A 21945-nucleotide genomic window follows, 5' to 3' on the forward strand; every position below is an offset into this window, starting at 1 on the left:
GCAAAAGTGGCGTTGGTCTATTGTAACTGTCAGTCATTTTCTATTTCAGCCCACTGATGCGGTTAGATTGCGTTGCTCAGAGCAACCGGTGTTTGCACACGTAATGAGTGGAGATCTGCTTTGCTGTTGTGTTTTCCAGAACAAATAACGTTTATTTGTACATCAGTTTTAATAAATCTGCAAAAATGACCGCTGATTTACATCCTCAATGATTAAATAATATGGCTCTGGAATGTTGTTATAAGCTTTATCTAATACGTAAGAAAATTCTTTTTAATATTTGGTTGAATGCACTTTGTAAAACTATAAAGCCAGTCATAGATTAATGCAAAGTACACAATTGGCATGGAATAAACTATGGAAATGTGGCAAAAACTTGACCTTTAAAGACCAACACTATCTAGCGTCGCAACAAAGCTGCCATCTAGTGTAGAGGCACAGTATATGATCATGCGGTCATGCTAACAATTAAACTAATAATTATGTCAGTTAATAAAACACAAAGACAGGCCACAAAAAAGAACTGACAGATGAATATAACCATTGTTCAGCATATTCATCTTCATTCAGGAGTACATCGTCAGCTGCAACCACTGTGAACAAGAAACAAAAGAGTTATATAGAAGCTAATTTAGCAGACTTATGGCACAAGTCATAAAATGCTGGTTTCTTGTCATCTTCAATTATGGTTCTTGTACAGTAGTACCTCTTGAATGTCGACTTTAATGGTACCATTGTTGTCTTTATCAAGTGTCTTGAAGGCACCTGAAAATAAGAAAATATTAGCAACTGAATCTAAAAATAGACTGAGCCTTTGATGAAAGAATAAAGAAAGACTGCAAAATATTCTGACAAACGTACGACACATAGCATCCAGGCGTACAAGACACCCAATGTAATTATCAAAATCCATGTTGCCATGTTCGTCACTATATCGCCGAACGATCAATTGGAAAAGCTGGTCATTAAGCGGGAACCCTAAAGGATGGAAAGAATTACAAATTAAACCAATTTCGACTGGTAGATATACTAGTATTTTCCCACAATATTTATATAAAAAGCACATAGAGGACTTCAGCATGCCTTTCAAAACTGCAACCTAAAATGTAATAATGTCCGCACTGACATCAAGCTCACCTGCTGCACTGAAAGCTCCAGGTAGCTCAGCGGACCCAATCATACCAGACTGATCGGCATCGAAATTCTTGTAAACACCCTGGATTTAACAAAAATAGTTTGCTCTGAAACATTTTTGACAGGAAAGGGAAATCTGTTGGACATACAAGAAAGCTAAAAAAATATCCTAAGTGGAAAACTTAGAAAGAAAAATCATGATCTTCATAATAGTTAGTGAACACCAAATTTTTTTTATAAGATAAAATAAAGGCTCCCACTTTATATTAAATGTCTTTAACTACTATTTACTAGCATTTATTAATCATTTGTAAACACAATAAGTAAATTAATTGTCCCTATCAATCTATGCTACTACATAGTTAAAGAAGACACCTAATATGTAGTGCAGGGGTGCCCAATCCTGCTCCTGCCGATCAACTGCCCTGCATATATAGACAGTAAAAGAAATGGACAGAGCAACCCCATTGATTTTAACAGAGAACATTGAAGCCCATTAAAAGCAGATCCCAGGCAAACTGCGCAGGCTCAAACTGAGCCAGTCATGTGAGCAACCTATATGTCTTCTAGTAGCTGTGCCGAGAGAAATCTGAACAATTCCCCTCCGAATCTCACAGAGACGGAGAGAGTGAGTATTAGCGGTCCATGAGCTAGCAGCAGGATCAACTTTATGACTCTCAATGGGCTTCTCCTTCAACTTTATGCCTCCATGTCCCCCCGATTGCCTGCAAGCTTCTACTATTGTCCATACGGTAATTTATTTACTGTGCGACGAAGAGTCGATTCGTTATGACGCAATCGTTAGCCTATTTTTACAAAAACTTCTTCTATGGGGCCATAATGTAAGATACAAGGTAATGGAGCCTTTTATAAATTGTCGTGTTTCTTTAGAAATAAATAATGGACAAATGAAGTCTTTGAACACCTCAGATGTAAAGTTATTCACTGTCAAAGTGATGCCAAAATGAATAGGAGTCAATGGAATGCTAACAGCAGGCGAAGTTCTGCTACAATGCCGGCTCCCGCGAGGCTTCAACTTCCAGCTGATGGATTACCCCCTTGGTCCTGCACAATTCATCTCCAACCCTAATCAAAAACACCTACCTTTAATTTTCAAGTGATCCTAAAGACCATAATTGGTTGCTTCAGGTGTTTGATTAGGGTTGGAGATGAAATCCAAAGTCCAAAATTGTCATGCCCTTCACCTGCTAACTTCTAATGTCATTGCTCACTACTGGCAGAAACTGCAATGGGCTGAATTGGAACGTTCTAAGCCCGTCGTGTTGCATTGTGGTATATGGAGCTGCCCTGTGTTCACATATGAAGTAGACTCAGTCCCTCTGTCAAAATCGAGGGAGCGAGGGTCTGTCCATATAAACTTCTCTCGTCTACTTCACGAAGTGGAACGCACTTCAAAATGGCGGCAGGGATTCCCCTTAGGGAAGTTCGCAAGAGCGTGTCTAAAAGTGGACTTGAACCCAGCCCAGGACAGTCGATCGACAGGAGCAACATTGGGCACCCCTGATGTAGTTTGACCCTATAAGGTCAAGTACAAACAGTGTAAAATGAACAGTTATTGTACCTGCCACCTCTTGATATTATTCCAAAGATACTTGAATTCTTCAAATCCAAGTTTTCCAGTACTGTCAGACTGAGAGCAGATAGTTGAGGCAAAAATGATGTACCATTTCAACACTTGCAAAATGTAAAAAAAAAAAGTTGCAAAATGTAATACTTGTGTTAACATTCTGTTAATGACTGATTGTATTGAAGGATACGTCCATTACTGCAACCATGCTTCTGCAGGACTCAATAGAGAAACCATCCGTCTTCAGATTGCCATCTAGAATGAAAATAAGGGATCGTCTTATTAACATCTTTTACATAATGCCTCATTTGTGTCATATGCATATGTTAAAGGAACTTACGTTTGGAAATAATCTTGTTAAGGATGTTCATCAGTTCATTAGGGCTCACCTCCATGTCCTATGATGAGAGGAAACAGCCACACTCTTTTCAATATAAGCTTAAAACAATCTCACTTTTTTTTAAGAGACTAGTAACATCCTAAATATAAAATATATTTAAATCAGCAGTTCTCAACCAGGGGGCCCACAGTAAACTGAATTACTTTAATTAATTGTATTAATTATTTAAATATTTAATTATTTTAAGACAAAAATCAAGTTGTAACCCTAAAACGTATTTTTCTTCATTTCAGTATTTGTTGTTTTTATAGAATCAAATCTAGAGTATTACAAAATCACATAATAATTCATGTTTTTATGTTTTTATTTAAATGTATTTAACACACACACACACACACTCTCCCAGTTTCTGTCTGTCTTGTAGTTAATTTGATTAATCTGTTTGCAATGCTTCATGGGAGTGTAGTTCTTTTCCGTAATGTTGTGATTCACCTCACAGCTGATTGGCTTGGTTCAAGGCTTATTAGTCTTTAACAAAGATTCTTTTTTAAAAAAAAAAATCCCTATGGGAAAAATTAACGGAAAAAATACTTCTGGAACCAGTGCTGCTGAATAAGCGGGCAGCCACTGTTGCACTATTGTATAGTAAAAAGTAACTTCAGTGATTTTCTCTAATATTCCCCCAGTTTCACAGACACTGTTAAGCTAGTCCCATACTAAAATGCATGTTTGAGCCGTTTTAACTAAAAACAAATTAAACTGAAACATCCTAAAACATGTAAGTGCCATTGTTTTGTGTCAAACTGCACACCTGTAATGTTTTTTTTTTCTAAGGCAGTACACATTTATGAAAGCTACTTAAATGCCCTAATTCTGGTCTGTCTTTGAAACCGCACAACTATGTTTTGATGTTTTGACAGAATGCAGTATCCCTGACAGCATTCAAAAGACAGCTGAAAAAAAAAAATATTTCCTTTTCTTTTACATCCTTGCTTATCTGGCTTATGCTACTCCGAGCAATGTCTGAACTTTGTATTTTGTTTTTGTCTCTTCACGATGACTCGCTTTTTTTAGTCCTCAGTTGTAAGTCGCTTTGGATAAAAGCATCTGCTAAATGACTAAATGTAAATGATAGTAATTTTCCACTAGCATAACAAGAGAGTATCCCTTTAACTTTAAAGAGAGCTCCTGTATCTAATATTTTCATTCCTCCAGTAAAGCAGGCTTCCACACCCCTCTATGATTCAACACAAACCAAACCAATTGGGTCACAAAGGCAGGAATGTGAAAAAGAAGAACAACCAGCCATACTTCTTGCCCCCGGACTAGTTAAGCATGGTCTAACCACACCCATGTTTTCATTTTGAAGTTAAGTAACTCTGAATGAGATTTACAAGCCTACACGGAAACAAACCTAACTGAAAACAGGGAAAGTCATTCTGGGTGGAGCAAAGTGATGGAATGTGGACAATGCCTAGATGTGGAATTTTCTGGGTTGAAATGGAACGTCTGATGAATGTGTTGTGTGTCTGATTTGTAAAACTGTAGTATGGATCTTTATATGCAGGTGTAGGGATAATTTGAGAAGCATAGGAGAATACATTAGGATGCAGGTCATAGGAGATGATACATTTTCCACTAAGTGAATGAAGCTGACTGTGCTGATCTTAATCGGAACTGCACCACAGAATAAACATTCGAACACTCCAATAAAATGGAAATTAAAAACAACATTGGAAAGAACAGATAAAAAGCATGATGTCAGGACAGGTACTCACGTCCCCTGCAAGTTGTTGAAATACTTTGCGAAACTGCCTCTCCTCGTCAGATTCATTCTGGTTTGCATATGCGAGCGGTCTTCTGGGAGGAGGCTGGAAGAGCACACAAGTACTGTGAGAAGTGCATTCAACTTTTTCATGCGCCAGGATAAGAAATCAATGGACAACCATGTTTGACTTCCAGGATTCGCCAAAGTGCTTAATGACATGGCACAACCTCAACCATTAAACATCATCACAATGAAAAATTATAAATAAATAAATATGCAAGCTTACAGGGTCAGAAGGAACAAACTGGTCGACGTCACTGTGATGCATGGAAAAAGCAAACAGATACCATGAATTTGTTGAAAATTTATTATTTGTAGTAGTGTACAGTAATAAGAGTACAGGCTTACCCGACAGCATCTACGAGCCCTTTAAGTAATCTTTTAGCCAAAAACATCTTGAGACTGAACAAGACAGGAAAAGACAATATAAAGATGTGATTAGACAGAAATTAATATAGCTACTGCAAACAGCAATACACAGACCATTATCCATGACAGTCAGCTGACTACAATATCGTTATCTAGCAGTAAAACATTTTTTTTTTTTCCATTTCTGGTATTTACCTGTGGTATTTTTCTTTTGATAAGGTAAATAACTCAATAAACAAACCAAGTCAGTACTCTACTGGCCTAGTAAGGGAATGTATATGAACACATGAATTGGTAACGCATTACATTTATGTCTCTGTCTTCGTTTAACTACTGTAAAAATCAACTTTAAAGTTAGATTAGCAGGCCGCTGACGCACATCCGAAATTAGTAATGCGAAATATTTGAACTACTATTAAATAAGAACTTACCAGAACAAAGACGCCGAATGGGTCAAGCGAATGGGTAGACAGAGAAGAAAGACGCGCAGCTCAGGTAAACAGATAAAAGCAGCTGTTTGTTTGCAAAAGGCGATCGGTTCTTGATGAATATAGCAGTTCTCCACACCCAGTCCACTGATTTGTCAAACTCTAGGTCCTAAAACCGGCCTGTTTCAGAACAACTGCAAAGGTGATGCATCATGACGTCAAATTGTAGGCCAGAAGTCTGAAATAGCGCTCCCTAGTGTACAAATCCTGTACAACAGACTTGATGTTTGAGTCTTTTGTTCAAGGAATATCAATGAAAGAAAACATTACTAAAAATATACTGTTATTGCTGTCTTTATTTCTTACAAATGTTACCAACTAGCCAATGACTGCTTTCTTAGCACTAAAAAAGCAGTTTTGACAACAAAAATCAAGCTACACATACCAAAAAGATATTTATTATAAATAAATTAATTAATTAACTAACCAAAAAGCACGCACAAAAAAATCAAAAATTTTCAAGCTTCTTCTTTTTCTACTCATTTTAAGGTACTGGTTAATTTAGTTTAATTTAGAAACTGACTGTAGTCATTAAACTTTCCAGTTTACAATGACCTGAACAAATATGTGCACAGAATTTAGGAAGCAAATAATTAGAAAAGAAGAAAAAAAGAAAAAAATGTAGCCTATAAATAAATAAAAAATGTAGCCTACTTTCTGCAATAACTACCATGAAACCAATTATTTGGGCAATGTACTTAATCAATTATCAATTAATCATGGTCCATGGTAGAAATGTAAAATGAATATTCAAGTTTAGACCTCTCTCACTTTTATGGGAAATGTACTTTTTGGAATTACTGAATATTCTAAAGATGTTGAAAGCACTTATTGAATTTATTTAGTTACATTTTGACCAAATTTAAAAATCATAATTACAAGTTACAAAAAATATGACAAAATATAACTGAGCACTCAGTGCTGTCAAATGAAATCAATTAATAGTGATCAATTACATCTAACATAAAAGTTTTTGTTTACATTACATATGCTCACAAAGAATACTTTGTGAGCTCTACAATGCATATATTTGATATTTTTATACCTGATTGGTATAATGATTGGCACGTTTTTTATTTTTATATCATTACTTTTATATTGTTTTTGTTGTTGGTTTCTTTTTGTGCACTGTAAAAAAATATTTTCAAAATTTGTTATCGCAACATTTTTTCTTTTGTCAAATCAACTTAAATAATTTATTTAGTTGAGATAACTTATTATTTTGAGTTTCTGATGATTAAATTAATCTCCTTCATTTTATTAACTCACATTTTCCAGTTCAATCAACTTAAAATTTTAAGGCAACCAGGTTACTTACTTTTTTAAGTTAAACCAACACATATATATATATATATATATATATATATATATATATATATATATATATATATATATATATATATATATATATTTTTTTACAGTGTGGGGGTTTTAATGCATAATTGTATAATGTGTAAAATTTCATTATTTTATATTATGCATGAATAAATTCAATGACCAGAAACGTCACCACCCAGCAAGTGACGTCGAACAGGATGTAGATTTACACAAGGAAGTGTTGCTCGCGCTGAAGTTGTAACGTCTACAGCTTCCTTATGACAATGGCGACTGTCACGACCGATTCTTTGGAATCGGTGAGAATTAGAGGAGTACTGATTGTTGTCATTCTTCATTTCGTATTTATACCACCGGTGACAGCTATATCAGAGCCGGGCAAATGGATCGTGAATGTGGATAACGTTAATGTAAGTGCATCCCCAACTGCAGTATTCTGGCTAGCAGGTGAAATCTTGACCCTCGCGTAGTGTCTTCTTGACCCGTGATATTGACAGTCCATTGTCTTTGCACACACAACACCAGTTAACACTTACCATATATTTATATGAATGTATAGAAACATCGATAATATGATGTTACGTGCCTACAGTGCCTATAAATACATGTATCTGAATACAAGTGTTCAGGCTAAGATATTTTACAGGATTTTTTTAACCTGGTCTGTTACGTTAATCTTTAAATAAGAGTTGCAAATACATTTCTTCTATACTACATGTCCATGAAGGATTTCATTTTTGTGTAACTAGTAAGATGGTGAGAATTCTCCTTTTTGTGTATTACAGACAGTTAAAAAAAGCTACTTCTATTTTCCAAAGACAATGTTCAATGGCACTGACATTTCCATAATCTGTGAGTATGCTCTTTACTTTGTAATTTTTCCCCAATATAACTTCATCTCATGCATCAGTGAGTCGGTTATGCTTTGGCTGCTCTGTGCATTATTTGTATTAATCGACTGGACATATTTCAGGGCACAAAGGAGACTGCAATGGTGCTGTAAACTTTAGTATATCATGGTATTTGCGGAGTTCTTCTTGCCACGATGAAGTGTTTGGACTTAATGTGAGTGGATGTTTATCAAAAAGTGCTTTTTTTGACTACATTTACAGCATTTTAAATATTCAAAATTCTCTTTTCTCCAAAAAGGCTGATTTGGAAAAACAATATTTTAACAGCACGAATGTACTGCGGCCAGGAGGCAATGGATACTACATTAGTCACATCTATGAGCCTATAGAGTGCACATCTCATTTTGATGGAAACAAGGTACATGACAGCTTATCTTATTAATACGCTCATTGTCGAGTGAATGTTTGTGAATATTTTGTTATTGTTTTAGTTTATTTAGGTCAGACTTAAATTAATATGAATTTCAAAGGCTCCCCACTAAGCAAAATGATGTCCAAAAGACATCTTTTCAACGTCTTTGTCTCAAATGTCGGACGTTAAAAAGACGTCCACTGAGGGGCCAGAATGAAAGTTTTTATGACGTCTTTTTTGACGTGATCTCCACGTCTGATATAGACATTCATTGAACCTTCGTAAAAGTTTAAAAACGAGATGTTTTCAACATCATTTATGGTATTAGACAACTTGCACTGTTTATGGACCAAATAAACCACTCAGGATGCATTAAAACATGTTTATTTCAATGTAATTTCCTTAAATGAGGTTTAGATGTTGATATTTGTTTAATTTTAAGTCACCATTGTGGTGATCAGTGTTTGCTTTAGTTGGGCTCTTGGTCCCAGTTCTTCTTGCTTTAGCTTTTCTTTGGCTGTTGTAATTGTGTGTTTGTAAAATACAATGGTTATGGCAGAGAAAGCCAAGAAAAAGTATGATCGGCATTAGCTCCTTGTTGATGATGACAAAATGAATCATTGTGTTTAGACTTTTGTTTCTGGCATTTATAACCATCAATCTTGTGAAACTTATTATATGAACGATTATTTTGGTCTGTCAATAAGCCTCTCTTTTTCTTGATTGGACACCCAGCTTGCTCTAGAAAACTCTGATACGCCTAAAAAACTGGACCTAATAATATATGAGGTAAGTTGAAATATTACAATTAGATAAGGGAATAGTGTACTGTAGTCTGACCATTATTTGCAAAATAAAACACAGCTGTGTGATCAGGACTTCACTCATCTCATTACTGTTTAAATAAACGAATAAATAGATATGAAATATTGATTTGAGAAGATTGTATGAGATGAAAGAGGCTATGGAGTGATATATGAAACTAGCACAGCTATGTAGGAAATCTGTTGCCTAATAGTCAATTATTCAATAGTGCAGAGTGCGGTGATTGACCAGTTAGAATCCATTATTCCAAATAGCTTTGTATTAAGTATTTTATTTGTAGGTCTGATGATCTGACACAGATTCTGTCTCACTGTTAAACTTGACAGTTTTTTAGAGCTAACCTAAATAGCCAAAGCTTAAAGAACTAGAAGAATTTGCTGTTCATATGAATATCTTGTCTAACCAGTTGTGTCGTTAGTTATTTTGAGTGTGTACCCATATTCAGAAATTCCTTAACTTATTTATAGTATAGATTTTGTCCAAATAGGAGAGATCCTGACAAATTTCTAAAACTGCTAAATGGGAGAGTACACCAACAGAATTATTTTAGGGGGAAATAATTTGCATAAAATATATATATTTTTTAAAATGCTAGCTACAGCCCAAAATGTCGTTTAATCTGCAGCCAGAAAAAGCAGGAAAACCCTTGGGAATGCTCTCTTGTCTGCTCTCTTTTGTGTTTCAGTCAACAACAGATAAACAAAACAGACGAAGGAGGGATGTGAAGGAGGAAGTAAAGGCAAAAGATGTTTGTTCATTTTCTGTTCAATATTTTTAACCCTTACACTGATACTCAGAATGAAAAGTCTGTCATCATTTACTCACCCTCCAAACCGGTGTGACTTTTTTTCTCTTGAAGAACACAAAAGGAAATGTTTAGCAGAATGTCTGAGCTGCTCTCTGCCATACATACAAAATTAATAGAGACTCTGGGCTTTCAGGCTTCAAAAATAGCAACATAAAAACATAATAAAAGTATCACTTTCAACTTGTTCACATATTCTGAATCATCTGAAGCCATGTGATAGTTTTGTGTGAAGAACAGACTTTAAAATGACAAAGTTTAGTACTTTCTTTGCGATTGTGGTCACCATTTACTATAATTGTATGGAAAAAAGCAACTTTATACGTTCATGTGAACAACAGGAGAGTGAGTAAATAATGTTTTTTTTCTGTTGAAAGAATTACTCTATTTAATGCCTTGTTATGATTATTAAGTGATGGTATTTTAAAGGAAACAAAGATGCAATATGATGTTCAATGCCAACAAGGTTAAGATTTATAAAATCACACTCTTTTCAATGTTTGTATGATCAGGCTGCTGCAACAAACCCATCGAGTGCTCCGAAAAGCAAAGACTCTTTATCAGTAAAAACCTCAGTGAGTATTATTGCACAGAATCACAATTCAAAAATCGTTCTTTATTGTGGCTCTTTCTTTACATGCATTTTGTTGTTGTGGCAAAAACAGTCTAAATCGCAAACCGCAGCGGTACAAACCTGGGAAGACAGCCCTTATATGTTCATCATCCAAATTGAGGCGTTTCCAGCTACCAAAGAAACGACATGGAAGTTTCAACGTAAGTTTATAATTAGGCTTATACCTTAAAGGTAATAATTAAGGTTCATGTAAACTACTTGTGGAACTCACGAAGCCAGATCTTTGATTATCGTCAGCATAATGTCTTGTGAACAAGAACAGCCCAGTTTTACAGCAAGGGTCCTTTTGAATGACCTGTACAATTGCTTACAAATTTTATAAATAAACATATTTAAATATGTTAATATATATTTCTTCAAACTACAGTGGAGGTCAGGATGCACGGCCCTTATGACTACATCTCAGCATCTGAATGGCCTTTGATGATTGTGAGTGTCTGTCTTTTTATTTTTTATTGTCTAACTGCAGTTATTTAAGGCTCTGATTCTACTGTTATTGTAGGATTTACTGTAGCAACATATCAGTGTTTTGTGTAGTATTTTGTTAGAGACTTTTTTAGGAAAGGATTTCACATTTTGCCCGTTGTCCTCAGTTCTACATGGTGATGTGCATCATCTACGTAATTATGGGCGTGCTGTGGTTGGCTCTCTCGGCTTGTTACTGGAGAGACCTGCTGCGTATTCAGTTTTGGATTGGGGGAGTGATCTTTCTGGGCATGCTTGAGAAGGCGGTCTTCTATGCAGAGTTCCAGAGCATCCGTTACGATGGCCAATCAGGTAACACTAGTTAAAAATGTGTCCTAAAAACGGATTCATTATTTATTCATGTCACATTTCAGCTGCAGACACACAGTATGGTCTCACTTCAATCTGTTTCTTATATTTTATATGAAGTACAACATAAGTGCACTCAAATTAGGTCAGTTTTTAAATGGTCACTGTGAAGAGAAATGAAGGCTGTTTAATGTTTTAATACGCATTTGTAATAATCTAGTACATTTAAAAATAACGCTGCTTTTTTTGTGTTCAACACAAAGGCAAACTGTTTAAATGTACAGTATAGTATTGTGGCCCATTATATCAATAAATCCTTAGGCTTATGTTTGATGTGACTGATTCTGTAACGGTGCTGTAAATCTTTGATTAGGTTACTATAGTGAATGTAGTCATCACGGTACATTATTTTGTTTGTGCAGTTCAAGGTGCAGTGGTGTTTGCGGAGGTCCTTTCGGCTGTGAAAAGAACCCTGGCTCGAGTGTTGGTCATTATTGCTAGCCTTGGATATGGCATAGTCAAGTAAGTCGTTTTTAAACCGTGGTAAATGGAGGCATAATAGACTAGAATCTGGTCTAATCTTTTATTCAGTGAGGATGCCACATCTTTCTTTCTTCAGTCGAAAAGAAATTAAGGTTTTTGATGAAAACATTCCAGGATTTTCTCCATATAATGGACTTCAATGGGAACCAAATGGTTCAAGGTCCAAATTAGAGTTTCAGTGCAGCTTCAAAGGGCTTTAAACGACACCAGACGATGAATAAGAATCTAGGACCCTTTGAGTCATGACTCGAAAAAAGATTTGTTCATTTTGATGAACGCGTTTGAACAGGAGAGCCACGAACGCTCATCACAGAACAGAGCAAGGCGACCATTTGTGCTTATAAATCGTCTGGTGTCGTTTAAAGCCCATTGTAGCTGCACTGACTCTCATTTGGACCTTGAACCGTTTGGTTCCCATTGAAGTCCATTATATGGAGTAAATCCTGGAATGTTTTCATCAAAAACCTTAATTTCTTTTCGACTGAAGAAAGAATGACATGGACATCTTGGATGACATGGGGGTGAGTAAATTATCAGCAAAAGTTTTTTCAAAAGTGAACTACTTTAATATATCAGGCCGATAACAGTAACATAAAATATAAACGTGTGTCAGTCGATACCAAAATGGTAGCCGATATATTGTGCATCCCTAAGTGTAATGCTATTTGCAGTTAATTGGAGTTCAATTGCAACAAAGCATTTACTATGAGAGTAATCTTCTATAAATTTACCCATTCAGCAACTCTGCCTTTTTGCTGCAGGCCAAGACTAGGAGCATTGCTGCACAGGGTAGTGGGAGTAGGACTGCTCTACCTTATCTTCTCCATCATAGAGGGCGTCCTGAGAGTCAACACGGTAAGGAGAGTCTCACCGCTGAGTCCAAACACAATAATAAATAGTGACTAGTGGAGAAATATGTCCTCCTTTGTGGCAAACCTTGTAATTTAACATGATGCTGTTGCACCACATGTCATGTGAAGCTTAATGTTTCTCTCTCGCAGGAGCACGGTGGTTCAAGCAGGCTGCTTTGTGACATTGTTATGGCCCTCATTGATTCTTGTGTTGTGTGGTGGATATCCTTTCACAAGTCGGTCATCTGTTAAGATTGTGTCATAGTAATGTTCATTTTGTGGTGTTATTACAGTGACTTCTGCATGGTGTAGTTCAGGACAGATAAATGGAAATTACAGCAGATTCAACAGGGTTGAACTTATAAATGTTTTTTTTTTTCTGCTTCAGTGACAATGCATAGAGTACTCTGTGCAATTCTTTTTGGGATGCTATGTTATGGACATCTGAGTCTCTCATTGCTCTTCTCGGATTCTTTTGGCACTTGTGTTGGTGGTGGCGTACAGTTGAGATAATGCCTTTGTGGAATATCTTTTTTCCCCATTTTCAGTCTTTCTTCCAAGCTAGTAGCATGACATAAACCTGCGTTTGTTGGACTGAATGATAGTTGCAAAGTTAGCATTTATAACTAGGGCTGGGCGATGTATTAAATATGGAGATCATTTCAATTGCAATATAAAAAGAAACCACATAGGAATTTAATGCTACTCGATTTCTGAAATGCTATTTATTTCATGGGTATGTTTTCACCAATGCCTCACGGGCTGCTACGTAATCCGTCCGCCATATTGGAACAGTCAAATCTGGTCCATGACGACTTGAAAGAGCAAGTTTACTGGTCATCTACATCTGCAATAGTCCTTAGGATTTAGTTTATTATTAATGTAACAATTCTGTATATGGATATTGCATTTGTTATACATAGACGCTTTCATCAGACGCGTTGCCATGGTGATGAGCTGGCCCAAAGTTAACTTCCGTTCTGTTCGTTTATTAGTGTTTACTGGATAATATGGCATTGACTACAAATGCAGTCAAAAGCAGGTTGTTGAGCTGTGGGGTGCAACCTGACCTAGTAGGGAGCAAACGCAATTTTTAAAAACAAAAATGTCAAGGTTTCCTATGAGGGAGACGGCGGTATTAAAATAGCCTATGTTTATCTGAGTGATAACCGGTAGCAGTGTTTCCCATACATTTATTAGTGGCAGCCCACCACATTATCAGCGCTGACCGCCACATATTGATTTCCATGTTTTTAACAATTTAAGATGGGAAAAGTTGTTGACTGCAGTTGCATGCAGCGCATATTCTCTCTCTCTCTCTCTCTCTCTCTCTCTCTCTCTCTCTCTCTCAAACACATTGACAGCGGACCAGACTGTGTATTGAATGGTTAGTATCGTAAACAGCGCTGCACAGATCCATCTAACATGTGGTCAATGTGGAGACCCACCTTAAAAAAAGGTTAGCAAGCATGTAAGAAGCCTAGCTAATAAGGAGAGCTATGTTATTAACCTTATCAAACCCCGCCGTCGCGCTCGCCAGTTTTTTGAACACTGCGGTAAATCAGACACGTCGGTAGAAAAACATCTTGTCTCCAATTTTTGTTCAACGGGTCTGGTAGTCACATTTCAGTTTGGCCAGGTAACATTTATTTTCTTTGACTGGCAAGAAATACCAGTTACTAGGTTATTTACTTGTTATGGATTGTCTCCGCAAGTCTGCCGGAAGTTAAGTTTGGGCCAGATTAATGCACATGCGCAGTACCGTTTGTTTATGTTGTCACTGCTGAAAGCGTCTGCAATGGTTATACCATTTCATTGAATTAATTAAAGGAACACTCTGACTTTTTGGGACTTAGCCTATTCACCTTACCCCCCAGAGTTAGATAAGTCCATACCTTTTTCATCTCCGTGCGTGCTATAAGTCTGTTTGACGCACCCACCGCTAGCCTAGCTTAGCACAAAGACTGGATGTGAATGGCAGCTTTCATACTAATCCAAATGAGTGACAAAATAACGCAAACGTTTTCCTATTTACATGTTGTGGTTTGTATAGTCACAGAGTGTGCAAATATCAAGGCCATATGAGACACAGACATCTTTTGACCGTATAAATACTATATTTTCTGAAGGCGAAGCACTGCTACTTGGGCAGAGTGATAACAATCACCTTAGACGCACCGTGACGAGGAGCAGAGTGTTCGCTCAGTGTTGGAGTAAGAGTAAGCAATTACTAACGTTAGATAGAAAAGCATAGTTTATCTTGGGTGTTTGCTTTATTTTTATGAGCTGTGACAAACAGGGGAGACCAGGTAATAGGCTACCATGTTTCATTGATTTCCAACCAAAAACGCACCCAGATTTATAAATATCACATGAATAAATAATTATTATTACAGGAATCAATATATTTTAAATGCAATTTATTAGCTGAACCAAATGTATTCAACAGTAGCCTGTATAATATACAGTATAATTGCATTACTATAGGATAGAATAAGGGGAAAGTAATAGCACAAATTGTTTTTGCACGATGAACTCACAGCCTACCCTTTTGCACGCTCAAGTTCGTTATTTCCATGGTTATTTCAAATTTAGGCTACTAGGCGCGCCGCGCGCACGGTGCAAGCTCAGCGCGGTGAACGCGCTCGTTTTTTTTTTCCAAGCGCGTCCGCACCGCATCAAGATAAAAACATATTCATACCCTAATCATATAATAGTGTCACTAACGTTACATTAGCTCTGGCTAATGGCACTGTTACAGTAGGTCATCTAAAAACATAACGGAACACTTACCTCAGCCGCAGGTGATCCACTTGTCCTGTCTGTGCTATCGATGGGATGGCCGTATCCTTCAGCACATTATGGTCCGTGTGGCAAATTCCATTTTTTCAAAATAGTCGTCCATTGAAATGTACCGAGCAAAGTAATGTCCCTTGATAATCTATTTAGGTGTGTTTGGATAAATTTCCAGAGTAAGTTAGCCATTTCTTCATCCAGTCAGCGTTTTTAGTTGGAATTCTGTGAAACATGGTATTACCTCCCCTGTTTACTGTCGCAGCTATTTACAATAGAGCGAAAACCCATGACTCTAAACTACGCTTTTACTATTTATAAATTGCTGACTCTGTTACCCAAACACCGAGCGAACTCTCCGCTCCTCACCACGGCGTGTCTCAGGTGATGCGGTTAATTACTGCCAACGTAGCAGTGCTTCGCCTTCAGAGAATAGTTCCCAGGTTTTATACGGTTAAAAGATGTCTGTGTCTCATTTGACTTTGTTATTTGTACATAATGTGACTATACAAATCACAACATGTAAATAGGAAAACGTTTGCGTTATTTTGCCACTCATTTGGATTAGTATGAAAGCTGCAACCATTCGCATCCAGTCTTTGTGCTAAGCTAGGCTAGCGGTGGGTGCGTCAAACAGACTTATAGCACGCACGGAGATGAAAAAGGTATGGACTTTTCTAACTCTGGGGGGTAAGGTGAATAGGCCAAAGTCCCCAAAAGTCGGAGTGTTCATTGAAATGAAATTTTAGTGTGACTAATGAACACCATCATGTTAACTTAGGTAACCTTTCCTCTGTATGACGGCATACACGAGAAGATTCAACATCAGCACGTCTGAGCTTTCATTTTCTCAAAGGCAGAGAAAGATAGACAAAGCTTGGTTTACACCGATTTAAATTTCTAGCCACTGCTGGGGGACCATATACACGCTAGGGGAACTCATATTAATGTAAAAAAAAAAAAAAAAACTCAGAAAGTGAAAATTTAATGTCAGGAGACCTTTAAAAAATATATTTGATCACACACCGTTTGGATGAAAGTATACTGTCGTTTCATGGATTAAATCTCATTTGTGTATGTTCATTACTGTACTTCTTGCATTAATCATTTTGGTAAATATTTTGTTGAATTAAATTGAATTGATGGTTCCTTTGAAAAAAGTCAGCCTTTCAAGCCATCTCTGAGCAAGTAAATAAATGTGTTGGGTTAAATAGGTTCTGAATATCTGATAAAGGCAGTCGTCCAGCCCTCTTTAGGACCCTCTAATGGTGGTGTGTGTGACGGTGCTACTCTTCTCTCTCTTTCTCTGGCTCTCTCTGTCTTTCCCTCTCTCTTCCCCTGTATTGTTCTGCCAGGCTGAAGATGACTTGGTGTTGCTGGCCGCCATCCCCTTGGCTGTTCTCGACTCTACCCTCTGCTGGTGGATATCCTACGTTTCTCCAATGCTGCTTGTGTGTGTCCCTCTTTCTCTCTCGCTGTTAATCGCCCTATTTGTCCTCCTTCCCTTTGTGATTCCCTATATTTTCTCCATTCATAACGCTTGACTCACCTAAAGGACAAACTCCTCTATGTTACAGCCAGTGGGTCAGGAAGACTTTACAGTTCTCTGTGTCTGATTTAGATTATGAACATTAGGAAGTTACTGAGCTCTACTGATCAGATATATAGTCCTTGACACTCAGTCACATCTTCATTAGCCTGGCCCAGACGATGAAGCTCCTTCGGCTGAGGAGAAACTTGGTCAAGCTGTCCCTGTACCGACACTTCACCAACACACTCATATTCGCTATCATTGGTGAGCACGCACTGCACACTACTACACTATTGTGTGAAGTGTCTTTGACATTAATCACTGGTATTTAGGCATTTCAATACAGTACTGTAATCCTTTCAATGCAGACTGAATTATGATTGGTCTGTCAAACATCTGGGTTACATGATTTATTAATGGAAAGTGAGCCGTAATTGGGGACATTCAGTCTATGTCTCTCTCTCTTGCTACTAAAAAATGTATCACTTGCATGCACTGATATTCCCTTCATAATGCACTACCATTCAAAAGTTTGGGGTCGGTATGTTTTTTAAAAAAAAAAAAAATATATATATATATATATATATATATTACTTTTATTCAGAAAGCATGCTCAATTTATTAAAATGTGTTCAGGATTGGAGCTAAACTCTGCAGGACAGGACTTGCCTATCCCTCCCAATACCTTGCTAGTACTGGGTTGGACCTCCTTTTGCCTTAGTGATTGTCTTAATTCTCCATGCCATAGATTCATTTTTTAGAGGTGTTGGTCCACATTGACATGATAGCATCACACAATTGATTTTCGGATGACGCATCCATCATGCGAATCTCCTTCTGTTCTAACACACCCCAAAGTTACCCAATTGGATTGAGATCAGGCCATTTGAGAATAGTAACCTTTATGACATGTGCGTTATCCTGAAGCAGCCATCAGAAGATGGAAAGATTGTGGTCATAAAGGGATTGGCATGGTCAGCAACAACACAGGTGGGCTGTAGCATTTAAATGATGCTCAGTCGGTACTATGAGCCCCAAATTGTAACAAGAAATATCCCCCTCACCACCTGAACCGTTGATGTTTACTCCAAATTCTGACCATCTGAATTTCACAGCAGAAATCAAGACTCATCAGACCAGGCAACCAATTTTGGTGAGCCCGTGTGAATTGTAGCCACACCTGGTGGTGAATTGAGTTGCACCTGGTGGTCTTCTGCTAGTGTAGCCACTGGACCACTGGGGTGGTGATGGCGCAGTGGATACGACACATGACTTTGGTGTGAGAAACCCGGGTTTCGAATCCACAGTGAGACACCAATGTGTCCCTGAGCAAGACACTTAACCCCTAGTTGCTCCAGAGGCGTGCGACCTCTGACATATATAGCAATTGTAAGTCGCTTTGGATAAAAGCGTCAGCTAAATGAATAAATGTAAATGTAGCCCGTCTGCTTCAAGGTTTGACATGTTGTAACAAGTGGTTATTTGAGTCTGGCCATTCTCAAGTTATTTTCAGCCACAGAACCGCCGCTCGCTGGACATTTTCTCTTTTTCGGACCATTCTCTGTAAACCCTAGAGATGGTGTAAGAAAATCCCAGTAGATCAGCAGTTTCTGAAATACTCAGACCAGCCTGTCTGGCACCAACAACCATGCCATGTTCAGTCACTCAAATCCCCATTCTGATGCTCAGTTTTAACTCCAGCAGACCATGTCTACATGCCTAAATGAATTGAGTTGGTGTCATGTGATTGGCTGAATGGGTGTGTCTATTAAAGTGGCCGAATGGTTTCCACAACATTGATAATAATAAGAAATGTTTCTTGAGCACCAAATCTCAGCTAATTATGATGATTTCCAATTCTATTATATTTGACTGTATTTTTGATAAAATAAATGCAGCCTTTGAGTGTAAGACACTTTAAAAAAAATAAAAAAATAAAAATCGTGCCAACTCCAAATTTTTTGAATGGAAGTGTATGCAAAAGAATTATTTTGCTGCTTTTTGTTTTTTGGCCCCATGTTCTCATAATAAAATTCTGTTTCTCTTTCAGCATCTGTCATATTCATTGTGTGGACGACAAAGACCTTCAAGTTAACCAAGTGCCAATCTGTGAGCATTCTCTTGTTACATGTAATAAATATCTCTTCTGTCTTTTTAGTTCAATATATTTGTTTGACACCTATTTGCCATGAACTGTAGGACTGGAGAGAGCTGTGGATAGATGATGCCTTCTGGCGCTTCCTGTTCTCTAGTATCCTGCTCGTCATTATTTTCTTATGGAGGCCTTCAGCGAACAACCAGAGGTAAAGCACTTCACCTCTATCCATGTGTCAACCCCGTTTGTAAACTCAGCTTATAGTGGAGACAAGATCATAAGTCTCTCATTCTGAACCCTTCAGGTATGCCTTCAGTCCACTGGTGGATGAAGTTAGCGAGGAAGAGGAAGAGCAGCTAATGAATGAAGCCTTCGGTAAGAGTTTTAATTGACCAATTAGGTGTGAGACACAAGAAGTGGCCTGTATTTAAAGATGATGGGATCTTTTAATATATGATGTATTTGATTTAAAGTCACAATGAAATAGCGACGGATCTTTTCTTCTGTATTGTGATATACATCCGAGTGTAACAGATTATCAAAAAAGAAAAGTAGTGAGGTATTGATTATGTGGTTGATGATTTGATTGTGGAATGTGGGTGTTATGCTCAAAAGTGGAGGCAGATGAACTTGAGCTTGCAGGTGTGGAGTTTAAGCAGACTAGATGAAGATTGGTATATTCAGTTGAAATTTTTCACAAATTTTCTTAAAGGGGTCATATAATGCCATTTTCATAAGTTAATTTGATTCTTTAGGGTCTAAATGAAAAGTTTGTAATATACTCTACTTTAAAAATATAGATTTTTATCATTATATGATGATTGTGTACAGGCACTGCCAACACACATTTCTGTAAAAGTGCATATACCATTATATGACCCCTTTTAAAATTGAAACGTATTCATGGGTGAATCATTCATAATGAGATCTATTTGCATTTCATGCCGAATTTAGTTCTTGCTTAAAGAGTTTCAACAATTTCATCAGCACGCTTGAATGCTGCATATCATGTCTCCATGTTTGGTTATCAGCCTTTGTTTGCTTGACTGTGTTTAGCCAGTTCTAACCAGTTATGCTTGAATCTACAGAGGGTGTGAAAATGAGAGGGATAAAACAAGAGACCAACGGAAGTGCAAAACTCAGCAAAGTGGTAATATACAACAATACTTGGCATAAAAAATTAATAGTTTTACTGACAATAAGCATGTTGTATTGCCATAGGAATGCCTTAAGAAAGATATAAAACACCACGTTGTGAGAACTCATTATTGTGTATTCCCAGATGTGCTGCATTTCCCCAATGTTAAATTTGTAAATTTTGTGGTCACAACAGGATGAAGATCTCAAATGGGTTGAGGAGAACATTCCCTCATCGATGGCTGATGTGTAAGATCATATAAAATTCATATTTTTACAGAAATTATGGTTAGAATGATATGGTTATTTTTTAAAAGGAATTCACTTTTTAGATTATTTGTACGGCCAGACACTATCAATTTGCCTGTAAATCTAATAGCAATTACTGCCGTGTCATTGACGTGTCCTTTTCTTTGTTTTGCAGCGCACTGCCGCCTCTGCTAGACTCAGACGAGGTAAGTGTCTCGTACTCTGATAGGCCAGCAGTGGGCGCCATTTGAGCTTTCAAAGTAGAACACGGAGAGCAATCGGCCTGTCACGTCACAGTGTTTACCCTCGCTCCCTCTCCGTCGGTTGTTTTCTTTCTGCTTGGAACAAAGGAGCGCTGAGGTTTTGTCTGACTAATAAGACCTCGCTAAAGCTAACATTGGACATGTTCATTTCGAACCGCAGCCAAAACAGACAAATCTCTTAAAGGGTTAGTTCACCCAAAAATTAAAATTCTGCCAGTATTTACTCACCCTCATGTTGTTCCAAACCTCTATGTGTTTATTGGTTCTGCTATACACAAAGGAAGATATTTGGAAGAATGTTTTAATCAAACAGATCTCATTCCCCATTGACTACCATAGTAGGAAAAACACATACAGTGGTAGTCAATGGGGAATGAGATCTGTTTGATTAAAACATCCTTCTAAATATCTTCCTTTGTGTTCAGCAGAACAAATAAACACATTGAGGTTTGGAACAACATGAGGGTGTGTAAATACTGACAGAATTTTCATTTTTGGGTGAACTAACCTTAAAGAGCAGATCAGAGATTACATGCTACAATACACGCAGGCTTTTAAAGGCGTTTATGTAACCGTGTTGATTATTTCGAGAATTTCGAGCCTTTTTAAATGTCTCATTTGCCCCATTGTTTAAAAGATTTCCTCTCATGGTTTTGTCTTTCTTTCCTCCCCCAGGAGATCATGACTACGAAATTTGAGATGTCCAAAATGGAGTAAATCCATAAAGATGTATGCATTTGTGTATATAATGTGTATGACAATGCACAACTGCTTTATCCTACAATGAGCTTTTCATAAGCAACGTCTGTAAATATGTGGGGCGTTGAGGGTAATGCACTAAAGGACTTTTTGTTTTATTTTTAATTGCCTGTTTGTATTTATATTTTCTCAGATAATATGGTGTCAGAGTTTCTTAAAACATAACTGTAAATTGCCTTTGACTGTTGTTTACATATCTAAAGCACAGACTGTGATTAAAAAACATTAGTTTGTGCATTGTGCTCTTTTACTAAGAGGCTTTTGCACCGCAATCCTCTTAATCACATAAAGATGGGAAAACATGTCAGATGAAAGCACTCTTTTCTGGTTTTCTTTAATTC

The 21945-nt window shown here is 37.3% G+C and overlaps 2 protein-coding genes across 5 annotated transcripts; one reads left to right on the forward strand and one right to left on the reverse strand.

Annotated features, from left to right (window-relative positions):
- Positions 1–126: 126 nt before the first annotated feature.
- On the reverse strand, positions 127–5892 carry capns1b (calpain, small subunit 1 b). Its single transcript, XM_039662589.2, has 11 exons — positions 5691–5892; positions 5239–5292; positions 5117–5147; positions 4841–4933; positions 3063–3120; positions 2913–2977; positions 2717–2785; positions 1138–1216; positions 862–978; positions 707–765; positions 127–593 (listed from the first exon to the last, which is right to left on the reverse strand). Exons 2-11 carry the CDS (start codon positions 5283–5285, stop codon positions 567–569), a joined length of 645 nt encoding a protein of 214 aa, XP_039518523.1. The 5' UTR covers positions 5286–5292; positions 5691–5892; the 3' UTR covers positions 127–566.
- A 1388-nt stretch (positions 5893–7280) lies between these two features.
- tmem87a (transmembrane protein 87A) lies at positions 7281–21839 on the forward strand. 4 transcript variants are annotated; one of them, XM_039662585.2, is made up of 21 exons: positions 7282–7492; positions 7868–7934; positions 8056–8147; positions 8232–8351; positions 9081–9134; positions 9856–9918; positions 10488–10550; positions 10641–10749; positions 10977–11038; positions 11203–11386; positions 11806–11905; positions 12688–12781; positions 12928–12999; positions 17257–17365; positions 19152–19210; positions 19301–19404; positions 19501–19571; positions 20285–20346; positions 20530–20582; positions 20758–20788; positions 21521–21839. In XM_039662585.2, exons 1-21 carry the CDS (start codon positions 7343–7345, stop codon positions 21560–21562), a joined length of 1761 nt encoding a protein of 586 aa, XP_039518519.2. In that variant the 5' UTR covers positions 7282–7342; the 3' UTR covers positions 21563–21839. The 4 variants fall into 4 exon arrangements, with proteins under 4 accessions (XP_088977296.1, XP_039518519.2, XP_039518520.2 ...); XM_039662586.2 differs by lacking the exon at positions 12928–12999 and adding an exon at positions 16926–16994; XM_039662587.2 differs by having other exon boundaries at positions 9856–9909.
- Positions 21840–21945: the final 106 nt, after the last annotated feature.

Source organism: Pimephales promelas, chromosome 16 (assembly GCF_988280905.1).
Source record: "Pimephales promelas chromosome 16, fPimPro1.hap1.1, whole genome shotgun sequence".
Classification (NCBI taxonomy): Eukaryota; Metazoa; Chordata; class Actinopteri; order Cypriniformes; family Leuciscidae; genus Pimephales; species Pimephales promelas.